General features: G+C 55.5%; 1 protein-coding gene across 1 annotated transcript in view; it reads right to left on the reverse strand.

Moving 5' to 3' along the window:
• Positions 1–13,079, reverse strand: part of LOC102452901 (A.superbus venom factor 1) — a 60,560-nt gene that overhangs the window by 5,663 nt on the left and 41,818 nt on the right. Inside the window, exons 28-36 of the mRNA XM_075902305.2 lie at positions 12,194–12,344; positions 9,742–9,905; positions 8,300–8,458; positions 7,196–7,346; positions 5,470–5,521; positions 5,187–5,274; positions 3,192–3,281; positions 1,737–1,842; positions 206–295 (exon numbers count right to left, since the gene is read on the reverse strand). Of these exons, the coding sequence (XP_075758420.1) occupies positions 206–295; positions 1,737–1,842; positions 3,192–3,281; positions 5,187–5,274; positions 5,470–5,521; positions 7,196–7,346; positions 8,300–8,458; positions 9,742–9,905; positions 12,194–12,344 (1,051 nt within the window). The remainder of the gene's footprint in view (positions 1–205; positions 296–1,736; positions 1,843–3,191; positions 3,282–5,186; positions 5,275–5,469; positions 5,522–7,195; positions 7,347–8,299; positions 8,459–9,741; positions 9,906–12,193; positions 12,345–13,079) is intronic.

The following is a 13,079-nucleotide window of genomic DNA, read 5'->3' on the forward strand; positions in this document are numbered from 1 at the left end:
GCAGGGACTCAGCCGGCTCTGAGTCAGAGTTCTAGGCTGGGGGACAGACTCCGCTACCGGGAGCCTATATCTGGAATCGGCCCACCGAGAAGGAAGACCTGGATCAGCTTCCGAGGGGGCAGATGCTGGGGGGCGGGGCGGGCGTGGGACTGCGCGTTTGCTGGGAGCCCCGATCCGCGAGGGAAGCCGGCCGGACATGCCTCACCTTCAGCACACCGGCAGATGTCCCCGTGACAGATCTTACTGAGGAGCCCGCTCTGCTTGGACGGGTGGTAGAACCTGGTGCACCGGTCATCTGGAGACAGATCAGAAACACGGCTCATTCCCCCTCCCGCAGAACGACAGCTTAGGGCCCAAGGAGACAGCCCGGAAGCCCTTACGCAAATCTCGCTGGGGAAGGGGGGAGCCGTCTGTGGGGGCCCCCTTTCTTAGCGAGAGGAAACCACCCTCCTGAAACAATGGCCAGGGGCTTGATCGAGACACCTGCTTACCCACGCTAGCAGCCAGTTCCCCCCGGTGGTAAAAGGGGTAAGTATCACCAGTAGCTGCAGGCTCACCTCGTTATTGGCCTACCTCTGTCTGGGTGCATTAAGGCGAGGGAGGTATTCCTAGAGCAGGGGGAGCTGGGAGGCGGGGAGGAAGTCAGACCAGGAATCCTGCTCTGGCCTTCGAGTCTCAGGGTGCGTCTACACTGCACCGTTATTTCGAGCTAACGGGCGTGATTTTGAACTTAGGATGCGCGCGTCTGCACAGCCATTCCGTTAGTCCGAAATCATTTTCGAAATCGTGGGTGGCTTCTTCCGAAATTTGGAAACCTCATTCCACGAGGAACAACGCCTCTTCCGAAACCGCCATTTCGAAAGAAGGCCTGTGTAGATGCTCCACTGCTGCTATTTCGAAAAAGCCCCTCCCCAGTTACTCCTCCCCAGTGCCTCCTGGGGCTGTAAATCGACACAGCACGTCTACACTAAGGGAGCCTGCCTCGGACTCATTTTGAGGTTTCCCTACAGTGTAGACGCGCTATTTCGACATAAGCTGTTTCGGAAGAACTCTTCCAGAATAGCTTGTTTCAAAATAGCCGTGTGGTGTAGACGTAGCCTATTACTCCTCAGCCCTGTGTTCTAATCCAGTGGTTCTCAACCAAGGGGGCATGTTCCCCAGGGGTATGCAGAGGTCTTCTCGGAGTTCATCAACTCACGTAGATATTTACCTGGTTTTACAACAGGCTCTGAAGCCCTGCAGCAGGACAGAGATCCCGGGGGGGTGGGGGGTGTCTCGCAGTAGGAGCAGGGTCAAAATGCAACCAACAATGCAGGGAGCGGGAGTGGATGTTGTGGCGTGGGATGGGACCAGGGTTAATAAATAGTCCCCCTTCACCGCCAACAGCATGGTATTGGTATTGGTATTGGCATGTCTCTTTTGTGTAAGCAACTAGCTTTTCAGTGGGGTGAAACGTGGGGGTACGCGAGACAAATCGGACAGTCAAGGGCGGGCAAGGGAGCGTGAGAGCCAATTCACATTCAGGACACCTGGGTCCTTTTTCTAGGGGAAGGCAGGGACTGTTCTGAGCTGGCAATCTGCTCCTAGCTGTGCTACTGGCTGTCTCTAGGGCAAGTCTCTTAAGATCTACTCTGTAAGCCGGCAAAACAGGTACGTGAGCACTTCATCCAAGGCCCGCAAGAGGCTCTGACCCCATGTAACCCAGCCCCCCGGTGCCTTGAGCGGTGCAGTGTTACCTATGCTGTAATAGTCATAGACTGTGACGGACGCCGGCTGAATGAGACCCACTTCGAAAAACTGGTGCGCTTTGAACTGCAAGCATTCATCCTCCCGGTGAGAAACCTGGGGGGGAAAGTACCAGGGGGCTTAAGCTGAAGGGTGGCTGCTGGGCTGCTGGAAAAGAACAAAGCAAAGGAGACGGTGGGGAAAAAGTGGGGAGAGTAGGCGAGGGAGGCGGAGGAAAGCCGAGCGAGGGCAGTGAAAGGAGAAAAGAAGCGAATGACCCGAGAAGCAAATTCAGCTTTAGTGTAAAAAGATGCTGCATTTCCCACTAACGTCAATGGGCCTACATCCGTACACACTGGCTGCATCTAGACTGGCAAGTTTTGCGGAAAAACCTGCCAGCTGTCTACACTGGCCGCTTGAAAATGCGCAAGAACACTGACGATCTAATGTAAGATTGTCAGTGTTCTTGCGCAAATACTATGATGCTCCCATTCGGGAAAAAGCCCTCTTGAGCAAATGTATTTGCGCAAGAGGGCCAGTGTAGGGCTTTTGCGCAAAAAAGCCCCGATGGCAAAAATGGCGATCAGGGCTTTCTTGCGCAAAACTGCGTCTAGATTGGCATGGACGCTTTTCCGAAAAAGTGCTTTTGCGCAAAAGCGTCCGTGCCAATCTAGACGCTCTTTTCCAAAAAAACTTTTCCGTTAAAAGCATTTGCAGAAAATCATGCCAGTCTAGATGCAGCCACCAGCTGTGGAACTGGCCCGTTCAATTGCTCCTAATGGAAAGCCTGAATTTGGGCCAGTGAGTCAAATTTGGCCTCCTGCTGAATCATATGGAAGGCTGACGGACTCTGGTCATCAACAGGAGAGCCTGAACCTGTGACTTTAGGGGCTAAAGCCAGGTGTCTCTGCTGCATGAGCTAAAAGCCCACTGGCTGTAAAATAGACTTGGCGGTGGTCTCGGTGCCTCCGAGTTTCACATAAAACACTAGAACTGGAAGGAACTTCAAGAGATCTTCAAATCCAGTGTCCCCCTGCCCTCATTTCAGGACCAAGCACCATCTAGATCATCCCTGACAGGTGTCTGTCCAACCTGCTCTTAAATATCTCCGGAGATGGAGTGACAGTTGGGAAGTTTTTCCTAATGTCCAACCTAAACCTCCCTTGCTGCAGTTTAAGCCCATTGCTTCTTGTCCTATCCTCAGTGGCCAAGGAGGACAATTTTTCTCCCTCCTCTTTGTAACACCTTTTGGATACTTGAAAACCGCTATCCTGTCCCCTCTCCTTCTTCTCTTTTCCAAACTAAACAAGCCCACGTCTTTCAGTCTCCCCTCATAGCTCATGTGATCTAGACCTTGCATCATTTTTGTTGCTCTTCTCCTGGGCGTATGTGGGAGGGCAGTTTGGACTCAGCCGGAGCCCTTGAAATGACCCCAGGGTCAGGGAAAGCCTTTGTCGAGCTTTTACCTTGTCCAGATAGATGATGAGGTTGCCTCTGTCGGATGGGGCTTTGTCGATGTCAAACTTGGACATGTACTTGTCGACCCCTTCGGAAAGCTAAATGTCAACAAGGAAAAGCAAGAGACATCATGGGTAAGGCAGCGTCTCTGCCACAGTCCTGCAGCTGCCGCAAGAGGGGAGGGAAAAACCCATCTCACTAGTGACTCAGCCGCACCATGTCTGGGAGAGCATCTCCCACAACATGGCTGCCTGGAGGAAAGCAGCCTGCCCTTTACGCCACAGCCGGGTAGCCAGGCTTTTGAGTGGAGCACCTGGAGAAACGGGATGCTGGGGGCTCCGGTCGGCACTGCTGAGCAGGCCACAGAATGGCTCCACATAGCTCCTGGAAACAGCTGGCATGTCCGGCTCCTAAGCACAGGGGCACCCTGAACCCCCCCCCCCCATTTGTGGCCCCCAACCCTGAGCCCACACCCCCAGCCGGAGCCCTGACCCCCTGCCACGTCCTAACACCCCCACCCCTCACCCCGTGAAAGTCAGCGAGGGTTGGGGAAAGCAAGAGAGGGAGGGAGGGGGACAGGGTCTCAGGGAAGGGGCGAGGCAGGAATGGGGCCAGGTTTCAGTTCTGGGTGAGTCGAAAGTTGGCGTCTCTGTGCACAGCAGCGTGCCGGGACTCCGGCTGACATGGCCCCGCTTTTCGTGCTAACGGTCCCACGTTCAGTGACCGACCGTGGTGCACAGGAGAGGCCGGGCACAAGCGATTTTCTCTTATTTTCATCACGGGTGCAGCAAGGCCAGAGACGCCGGGCTCTGAGCCGCCCAATGGAGATGAGACTCCATCTCCGGCATGGAGCGAATTGGTTGCGGTTTCCTAAAGCTGTTACCAATTCTTAGAGCCGTCGGGGCTCCCTTCGGGTTTAACCCTTGGGCCTCACTATTCCCTGCTGCACTGGATCTTCTCATCGGAAAGCTACCGCCCAGCCACCCAGAGGCAACTGGTGAGGGGGAGACCAGAGGGGGCATCAGCCACATGCCCCCCCCCCCAGCCCAGGGAAGAGATGGAACAACCCCCCTCTACTCCAAGCCCTGTCGCTCCTGCCCTTGCTCTGCCTCACCCTGACTTTGCTCCACCCCCTCTCTGTCCCTGCTCCGCCCCTTCCTGACTTTGCTCCGCCCCCTCTCTGTCCCTGCTCCGCCCCTTCCTGACTTTGCTCCGCCCCCTCTCTGTCCCTGCTCCGCCCCTTCCTGACTTTGCTCCACCCCTCTCTGTCCCTGCTCCGCCCCTTCCTGACTTTGCTCCACCCCCTCTCTGTCCCTGCTCCGCCCCTTCCTGACTTTGCTCCGCCCCCTCTCTGTCCCTGCTCCGCCCCTTCCTGACTTTGCTCCGCCCTCTCTCTGTCCCTGCTCCGCCCCTTCCTGACTTTGCTCCGCCCCCTCTCTGTCCCTGCTCCGCCCCTTCCTGACTTTGCTCCGCCCCCTCTCTGTCCCTGCTCCGCCCCTTCCTGACTTTGTTCCGCCCCCTCTCTGTCCCTGCTCCGCCCCTTCCTGACTTTGCTCCGCCCTCTCTCTGTCCCTGCTCCGCCCCTTCCTGACTTTGCTCCGCCCCCTCTCCATCCCTGTCCCACCTCTCCCTGCCCTTGCTCCACCCCAGTCTTGCCTCTTCCTCCAGCCAAGGCAGCCTAGTGAGGCCAGATGGCTGGCACCAGCAGCAGGAATCTTTGTGCCTCCCCCTGCACTCGCCAGCAGCGGGTTGGGGGAAGCGCAGCAAGGTGGCCCCAGCTTGCCCTGCTCTCTGGCCGCACCGCACCCCTTCTGGGGAATGCTGGGGTTTCCCTGACCCCTCCCCACCCTGGGGTCACTTTGCAGCGCTAATCCCCCGCCAGCTATTGGCCAGCACCGCCTGCCTTGGAGTTGCACGTGACCCCTCGTGCCCCCCGCCCGTGTCGCCCCTGGAGCCACGGCATAGTTTGTGCCATTCCCGGTTCTCAGATTACACTGACGTACTCTCTTCAGGTCCTCCACGTCAGGGGAGAAGCCAGTGAGCATGGAGACATCGATGATGGACATCGTGGCATCGACTTGGCCGAGGAACCTAACGCGGAGAAGAGAAAACACCTTTGGGTCAGAATCCGTTGCTTCCGCCTGGACTTCGCTCCCGCTCCACCTGCCCCTGTTTCTTCTCAACAACCTTGCTGGCCAGTCCATAGAAAAATCCATAGCCCAGGCGTCTCCCTCTGCCCATCCGTCCCGCTAATGATCGTCCACCAGCAAAGGGCGTGGTTCTCACCTGACGCATATTCTAATATTGACTGAACGCATCGCTCCTTCCGGCTTCTTGGCTAGAAAGCGCAGAAGAGAAAAACAAGGAACATCTCTGAGTCAGTTTCATGCAGGACAAACTCTCTGTTGGTCTGGTATGTTAAGTGCACCAAGGTGGCTTAGTAATAAACCAGATCCGATCGTGGGTGTGAAAACCCCTCCGTAAACCTCCCCTCGGCACGTAACTCCTCCCGTCCCTGGCGCACGAGCTAAAAAGCCTCTCCCAGGCGAGTGGTGGAAAGATGAGACTAAAATAGGGAGACCCATGGGTGTGAACGCCTAGGACAGCCGGGGAAATGAAGAACCTGGGGCCAACATTCACGGCTGGCTTTTGTTTCTGTAACAAAGGGTGCCAAAATCCCGGATCCTGCTAGCATGGCTTGGCCCAGGGTGCGGCTGCGTGGCCGCCGTCAGGCCAGCCCGAGCCCCTGTAGCAACCAGCAACTCCACAGCGAAAGGAAATACCCCTCCAGGCCAAGCGGCAGGGGGCTGTGCTGCAGGCACGGACGAGTCTGAAATCGGCCCCAGGCTGAGTGTGAATTCACACCCTCTGGCCGTTTGGGTCTGGAACCAGACTTCCTGGCATAGACTCGTCGCTAATTTAGAGGCAGAGAAACCCCCCCGGGTAACTGGCCTCGCTTCCGTCCACACCAAATGCTTCAACTCTGCAGGGCGCATGAGAGAAGGCAGCCCCTGGGTGAGGGAGTGAGAGGAGAGCCTGGCAGTGCAGGGGCTAAACAAGGCCTTTTTGCCCCATTAGCCCCACCCCGTTTTACCTCCAGCCAATGCCAGGCCTGGAGGGAGAATAAAAGGAGGGAACCTGGCTCAGTTCAGGACTGACCAGCGAAGAGGCAGGAGCTGGTTCTGCCATCCACAGGACCTGAGCCAGAGCGCTCAGCTGAGTTGGCCGTAGGAGGACGTAAGCCTCCAACCCCCCCGCCCAGGTGCAAAGGGGGAGAACCAGAGGGAAACCCCCACCCTTGAGGAGGGAGAAATTGGATTCTTGGGGCCATGCCCCAAACTAAAGGAGCAGACTTTGCTAAGTGGCCAGAAGTCCTACACCCTGGGCCCCCAGCTAACCCTGGGACCTAACCACCCGGAAACCCCACTGCCCAGGAGACCTGGTTACACCCTGCTCGCTCAGGGCGCAGCTACACTGCCAGCTGTTGTTTCCAAATAGAGGCGAGCTGGAGGCTGTTTGACTCCAACTCCTGTAACCCACGAGGAGTAAGGGGAGCCGAAGGGCGGCTTCTCTTCCTTCGACTTCCTGCTGCGTGGGCTGCACCAAAAGCCGAATCGAAGCCATTTCGACTTCAGCGACGCAATTGTCGTAGCTCCGGTTGTGTAGCTTCATTCGACTTTTGCCCTGCTGTGTAGACGCACCCTCGTTTGGAATCACCCTGTATTAGTTACACCTGAGAACATGTAGGACCTGTACCTGGAAATATGATTTAGTGCCTGCCCTATGGGTATAATGTTGAAAGCCCTGGGAATTTGGAGAGATGGAAGAAACTTCATAGAAATACTTTCCACAGTGTAGAAGGCGATTGCAGAGACGCCGGTTTACATGTTGGTGTAAATCCCCTGCCGTCAGTGGAGTTACTCTGCATTTAAACGGGTGTCGCTGAGTCCCTCTGGCCAGATCGGAGGACTGACAGCAAGTTTCAGACGAGAAACGACAGGAGGTTACTTACCGCCTCTGGCTTCTTCGACGGATACCCTCAGGTCAAACTTCTTACACAGGGATGCATCTTCCCGCAGCTGTGCGTTATAAATCGTCATGACCGTTAAGGTCCCTTGTCCCTTCCCTTCCGCCTTCACCGTGAAGTCTTCATTCCACTTGGTCTGGAAAATTTGCCCAAGTTTAATATTCTTTTGTGCTTTATTCATTAATACTACTAATAATGGAGAAAATGAAGCTACAGTCATTCACCCAGAGGAGATGGGAGGACTCTGCAGAGGCACAAAGAAGAACAAGGCTATGATCAAAGTTAACTCTTTGATCTCCACACATCTTGCTTCTCCAGATCCAAGCCAAAATAGAACCCTTCCCCCAAACACACACACGCACTCCTGGATTCAGCTCATAGCCACCCACTCCAGCCTGTGTCCACCTCAGACTAACGCCAGCCTGGCTTTGACCTTTGGTCTGCCTCCGGACTCTGACTTCAGTCCTCGTTTGGCTCGTCTATTCTGACGCACGGCCTACGTTCCCTGTAAGCTGGGCGCTTGGGCGGCCACTCACAGCAAATTAAAATGCCACCCAGCTGATTAGTAGAGCACCCTCAGCCATCAGCATGTGTTTCGATGAGTGGTGCACATCTGCACATGCCTCGGTGCAGGTAACAAAATGTATTCTGCACCCAGGTGAACAAAATGAGAGGGGACATTGGCCAGGGCCTGTGCCTGGACCCTGATTTCAGCATTATCCTTAAATCTGTTCTGACAGTACAGCTACCTCCAACCACTAGGCCTGACTGCCTAGAACCCAGAGCCTGACCAGATGTAGTGGAGTCTCCATCATTTAAATCAAGACTGAGGGTCTATCGAGAACAGATCTTACATCTCTGCTAGAAGTTAACCAAAGGTTATGGGAAAGGCCTGAATAGATTATGATAATGGTGACTTCTGGCCTTAAAAATCAGAGTCAAAACTGCAGATGTGTTTGGATCCAGGGCTGGGGCCACTACTCCCCCCTCTCCCCACCCCTGCAGAAGAGTTTGGCCAGGAGGTCCAGTCAATATCTTCTTGCTGCTAAACTCAGCGGTCTCTGCGAATCCCACCCAGAAGCATAATACCTCTGCTGATCTGGACACCATCGCGTTCTGATTCATGATTCTGTACTTGATGGGGCTAGCCCGGCGCGGCAGGAGAATAGAGACGTCCAGGTTAAGTTCGGCGAGCTGCGGAATGTCGATCTGGTACTGCGCCAGAGCCTGGAACACCATGATGGTCGCCTAGAACACCGGGCGGGGGGGGGGGGGACAAGAGTGGGACACCTTGTTATGCTGAACAGCTAATAGGATGATCCAGGGGTGGTCAGTGCAGCTGGGGCTGAGGGAACCCCACCCACAGCCCTGCCCCCTCAGCTGAGGCCCTGCCCCCACCACAGGAATGGAAGGAGCAGTGCGTCAAGAGCCTATGCACCCACACCCACCATGGGGAGGAGAAGAGCGCGCGCACCGCAGCATCCCCGGAGCACTGGGGAGGGAGGCAGCAGCGTGATCCGAGCTGCCACGGACCTCAGGGAGGGTGAGCTCTCTGGGACAGCAACACTCTGCCCCCAATACGCCTACAGCAGGCGTTCTGGGGGGCAAAGAGTGGGCGGAGCCTTCCCCCACCTAAGCCACTGGACGCCTATGGAGTTATCGAATAGTATTCCCTCATTTCTCTACAGTGTGTTCCATCAGTAGACCTCAGAGCATTTTACAAAGCAGCACAATATCTTTATCCCCATTTTACAGATGGGGAAACTGAGGCACGGGGTAGGAAAGCAACTTTCCTGGGGTCTTCCAGGAAGACAGGAATAGAACCCAGGGTCAATAAATAAATCACGCAGGGTCATTTAGTTTCCCATCTCCCCTAGCCAATAACAGGGCCCAACTGTCCACTGGACAGAGCACCGCAAGGCAGTGGCTCCTACGATGTATATGTCGGTATCTATGGCACACACAGTATTCGAGATAGAAGACATGGCCCAAAACAACAGACCCCTCCTACCTGAGTTTGTAGCATCCTGTTAGGTAGAGAAAAAACAGACTCAGTAGCCAGGTGATTTTCTGCTGAGGTTGTTGGCCACAGTCAGAACTTATAGTTCCGTGCAGCCCTTGGCCCCAAGGGAAGGGAGGGGAAACTGAGGCACTCCATGGTGATTTTTATGTAGCTGTCAGTAGTAGTAGGGCTTTTATCCTCTTTGGGGCCTTGGAAGAAACGCTGGAAGGGGTCCAAATGCGGGGGTGTTTCTGCCCATGGGAAGAGAAGACCTTTTGGCTGCCGGGGGAGGGGGAGGGGTAACTTGCTGTCTTAAAGTGAAGCATGTGCTTCCACCCACCACCTTGGCAGAAGATTCAGTCCGGCTCCTCTGCTGATTTCTGGCCTGATGGGTCCCAAGGCCCGTCTCCCAGGCAACGCAAGATTGTCCTCCGGGGCTTTCCCCAGTGGGACTCCCCCTTCTGCTGGGAGGCCGCCCCACCAAACCCGGCTGCGGACGGCCGCACGGGACGATAAGGCTCCTACTCACTTGGGTAGATCCGTAGCCCCCTCCGTAGTAGTTCTGCTCCCTCAGCCATTTGACGATGGGGCTGGTCAGCTCGTACTTCTTCATCTTCAGCAAGGCCAGCAAGGCGTAGGAGGTGCCCTCGATGTTGAAGGTGCGGGCGTTCCGCTCTTCCCAGCGGTTTCCCCCTAGGCAGCAGCAAAGGAGGGGCTGCTCACAGACGCTGCCCCACAGGCCTCCACCCGCGCTGACCGGGCAAAGCCAGTGCCTGGCTGCTTCCCTGGCTTTCTGCGAGAAAGCCGAACGGCTCCACGGCCCCCGAGTGTCGCCCGCTAGCCAGTGTTTGGGGTGTCGGGGGGATTGTTTCAATTTGGATAAGGAAATGGGGATGAGGCCTCAGGTTACTTACCAAAAGGCACAGAAAGTCCCACTTCCCTGAACGTGAGAGAAACTACCAGCAGGCAGCTCCCTGGCTGAGAAATCCCCACATCCACCCCTGAAGTGAGTTCTAGACCCTGGCCTGCTGATGGGGTGGAGGATAAAGGGGGCAGTTGCCCTGGGGCTTGGAGATTTAAAGGGGCCTCGGACTCTGGCCCTTTAAATCGCCGCCGGAGTCCCACCCCACACCACCTGGGCAGCACTGAGGGCTGGGTGTCCTAGCCCCGCCCCTTCTGCCTGAGGCCCTGCCCCTTCTGGGAGTCTAGAGATAAGCTCCCTTCAACATTGCCTGGGTCTTCGCAACATCTGTCAGCAGCCCTGTCTAGGCCCAAGAAGCAACGTCTCTCTGCTCCCTGTCACAGAACTTCCTTTCGGGCGGTTTCTGCCACCCTGCACAGCCACCCTGTTAGGCCCTGTATTTGCAAACGGGAACACTGAGCCCCCAACCGGCCTGGGGTTGTTTTGAGCTGGGTCTGCTACAGAAAGGGCCTTCCGCTGAGTGAGGCAGAGTCCCTGGCAAACACAGTAACTCGAAGAAGAGCCTCGCCTGAGGCCGTGTCTCTCAGGGCACGTGGGCAATCCACATGCCCTTCTCTGAGCACTGTAGTTACGCCAAATAGGGTTGCCAGATGGTTCAATAAAAAAATACCGAACAGCCCCCCCCCCAGCAAAAAAAAAATAAACATTGGGAAAAAATTCTGTCGAGGAAAAAAAAAGAGGGAGACCAAAGTTGTTAAGCAAAATTAAATTAAAAAAAATTGTAAAAAAGGAGGCTGCTCTTTTAAGATGGCTGCCATCTTGGGCACCATTTTTAAAACCCCTCAGCTCCCACCCAGTAAGCACAGGGGAGCCAGGGGCAGGGGCCGTTGTGGTGGAGCGCAGGAGCAGCTTTGTGAGCGGCATTTTTGGAGGGCAAGAGCCGAATGTGGCTTGCGAGCCGTGGGTTGGCCGCGGCTGAAGGGAGGCATCACGTGGCCAGCTCCCAGGTCTGGTTGGTCACGTGGGCCAGAGAGCAGCGTGTGCTCCAGTCCAACCCCAGCCTGGTGCTCCCCTAGCGTGGCACCTAGCAAGTGCCCCCTCCTGCCCCCTTCACTATGCCTCTGCCGTGCTCCTCACTCCCCCACCACATGCAGCAGGGGAAAATTATCCCCACCGGGCTTCTGTCCGACGGAAACAGGAAATATCGGACATTACACATGTCCAGTATTTCCTGTTTTTTTACCCGCAAATACTGGACCGTCCGGGTGAATACCAGACACCTGGCAACAGCTTTGCCCTGCCCTGTTTTAACTGCCCCGAACAATGGGTCAAACGCCGTTTTCTTTGCAAGTAATATTATTCCAGCTCCTCTAAAGTTTCCCTTTGCTCGGTTTCATTCAGTTGCATCCTCTTGGTCCCCCCTTTTCTCGCTTTCGGGTTTGTATCCTTTAGATCGGGGTAGGGAATGTTTGGCCTGGGGGCTGGCTTGCCCAGATCCGGCCCCTGAGGCTCAGGGTTCCCCCCCAGCATTGGGGAGCCTGCGCTGATGCTCCAGTCCCTCTGCTGACCTACCGTAGGGCTGGAGCAGACACAATCTACTAGCCTGGGCCCCCCTAGACTCTGTTGTGCTAAGGGAATGCGGGGAGTGTTTCTCCTTCTCCGTCAGGGGCCACAGCAGTGAAGGTTTTTGGTTTTGTTACTCACTTGTGTGCGGCCCCTGACTGATTTTTCTATGGGTCAGCAGCTCCCAGCCCACCCCTGCTTTTGATATACATACAAAGCCCACAGATTCCTGCTCAGGTCAAGGAATACCGGGATCTCTGCCACGTCCAGATCATAGACACGGTGGTGTAAATCTGGAGCAACTCCACTTAGGACGGGAGCGTTACTCCGGATTTACACCTAGTCCGAGCAAGTTCACATTGGGGCAAAAGGAACTGAATGCCAGTGATCCGTTCCTCTTCAGTGAATCCCTTTCCAGCCACGGTTGCTTCTCTTCCCTGATCCCTCTCCTGACTTGGCCACATTTTCCCCGAAGCTGATACGATGCCTGATGTACCTGTGGAAACTTTCATGAGTGCCTTCTCGGTGTTCAGTCTCCCCACCATTGCTAAGGCATAGGACGCGAGAGCCACGGTGTAAGGTCTTGAGAGAGACTGGTACTTCTGGGATAAGTAGTCAGCGGCCTTGTTGATGCTGCCTTCCAAACTCTAGGTGGGGACAAAGAAAGGCAAAGAAAATGGAGGCAACAGTTTCAGGTGGTGCAAAGACATGGTGAATTCATGTGGCTTCCCCCCAGATTTGACTGCCACAGTGAATGTGATGAGGCATTCACATTATCCTGCTTTCCTTGTATGGGAGGTGAGGCCCAGGGTGGCTGGGACTTGAACCCACCACCTTGTGCTCTCCAGGCAAATGCGGACCCCATGCGGATTGTACAGAGGTGGGAAACTAAAATCTCGGACAGAGCCTGCCCTGGCTCAAATGGCACCCCGGCGAGGTGCATTTCTGGCATCCCCACCTCTATTTGTGACATTTTTGGGTACCTTATTTTTGGGTGCAGGTGTTGCCCAATTCACAGCTTTGCAAGGGGCCATTTTGGGCGGGGAGAGGCAGCCCCAGCCGCGTGTATGGGGAGGCCGCTCGCTTTTCTTCCCCTGGCTCTCGGGAAGCGAGGGGAAAGGACACGATTCTTGCACAGGCCTCTCACTCCTGGTTGCAGAGGAGTAATTCACGCATTCCGTGTCCTTTCCCCTCTCTCCCTGGGAGCCAGGGCAGCGGGAAGAACGGGAGCCATGTCCCAGTGCGAGCCATGTCCCTAGGCCTCCCGAAATGAAGCCCTTGCAACTTTGATGCACCATTGGTGTGCATAATTATCCCTGCAGTAAAAGGCCATATATCTGCATGCCGGGAGTGGTAAATCTGCACTTACTCGTGCCATATAT

This window comes from Pelodiscus sinensis, chromosome 31 (genome assembly GCF_052426305.1).
Source record: "Pelodiscus sinensis isolate ZL-2025 chromosome 31, ASM5242630v1, whole genome shotgun sequence".
NCBI lineage: Eukaryota > Metazoa > Chordata > Testudines > Trionychidae > Pelodiscus > Pelodiscus sinensis.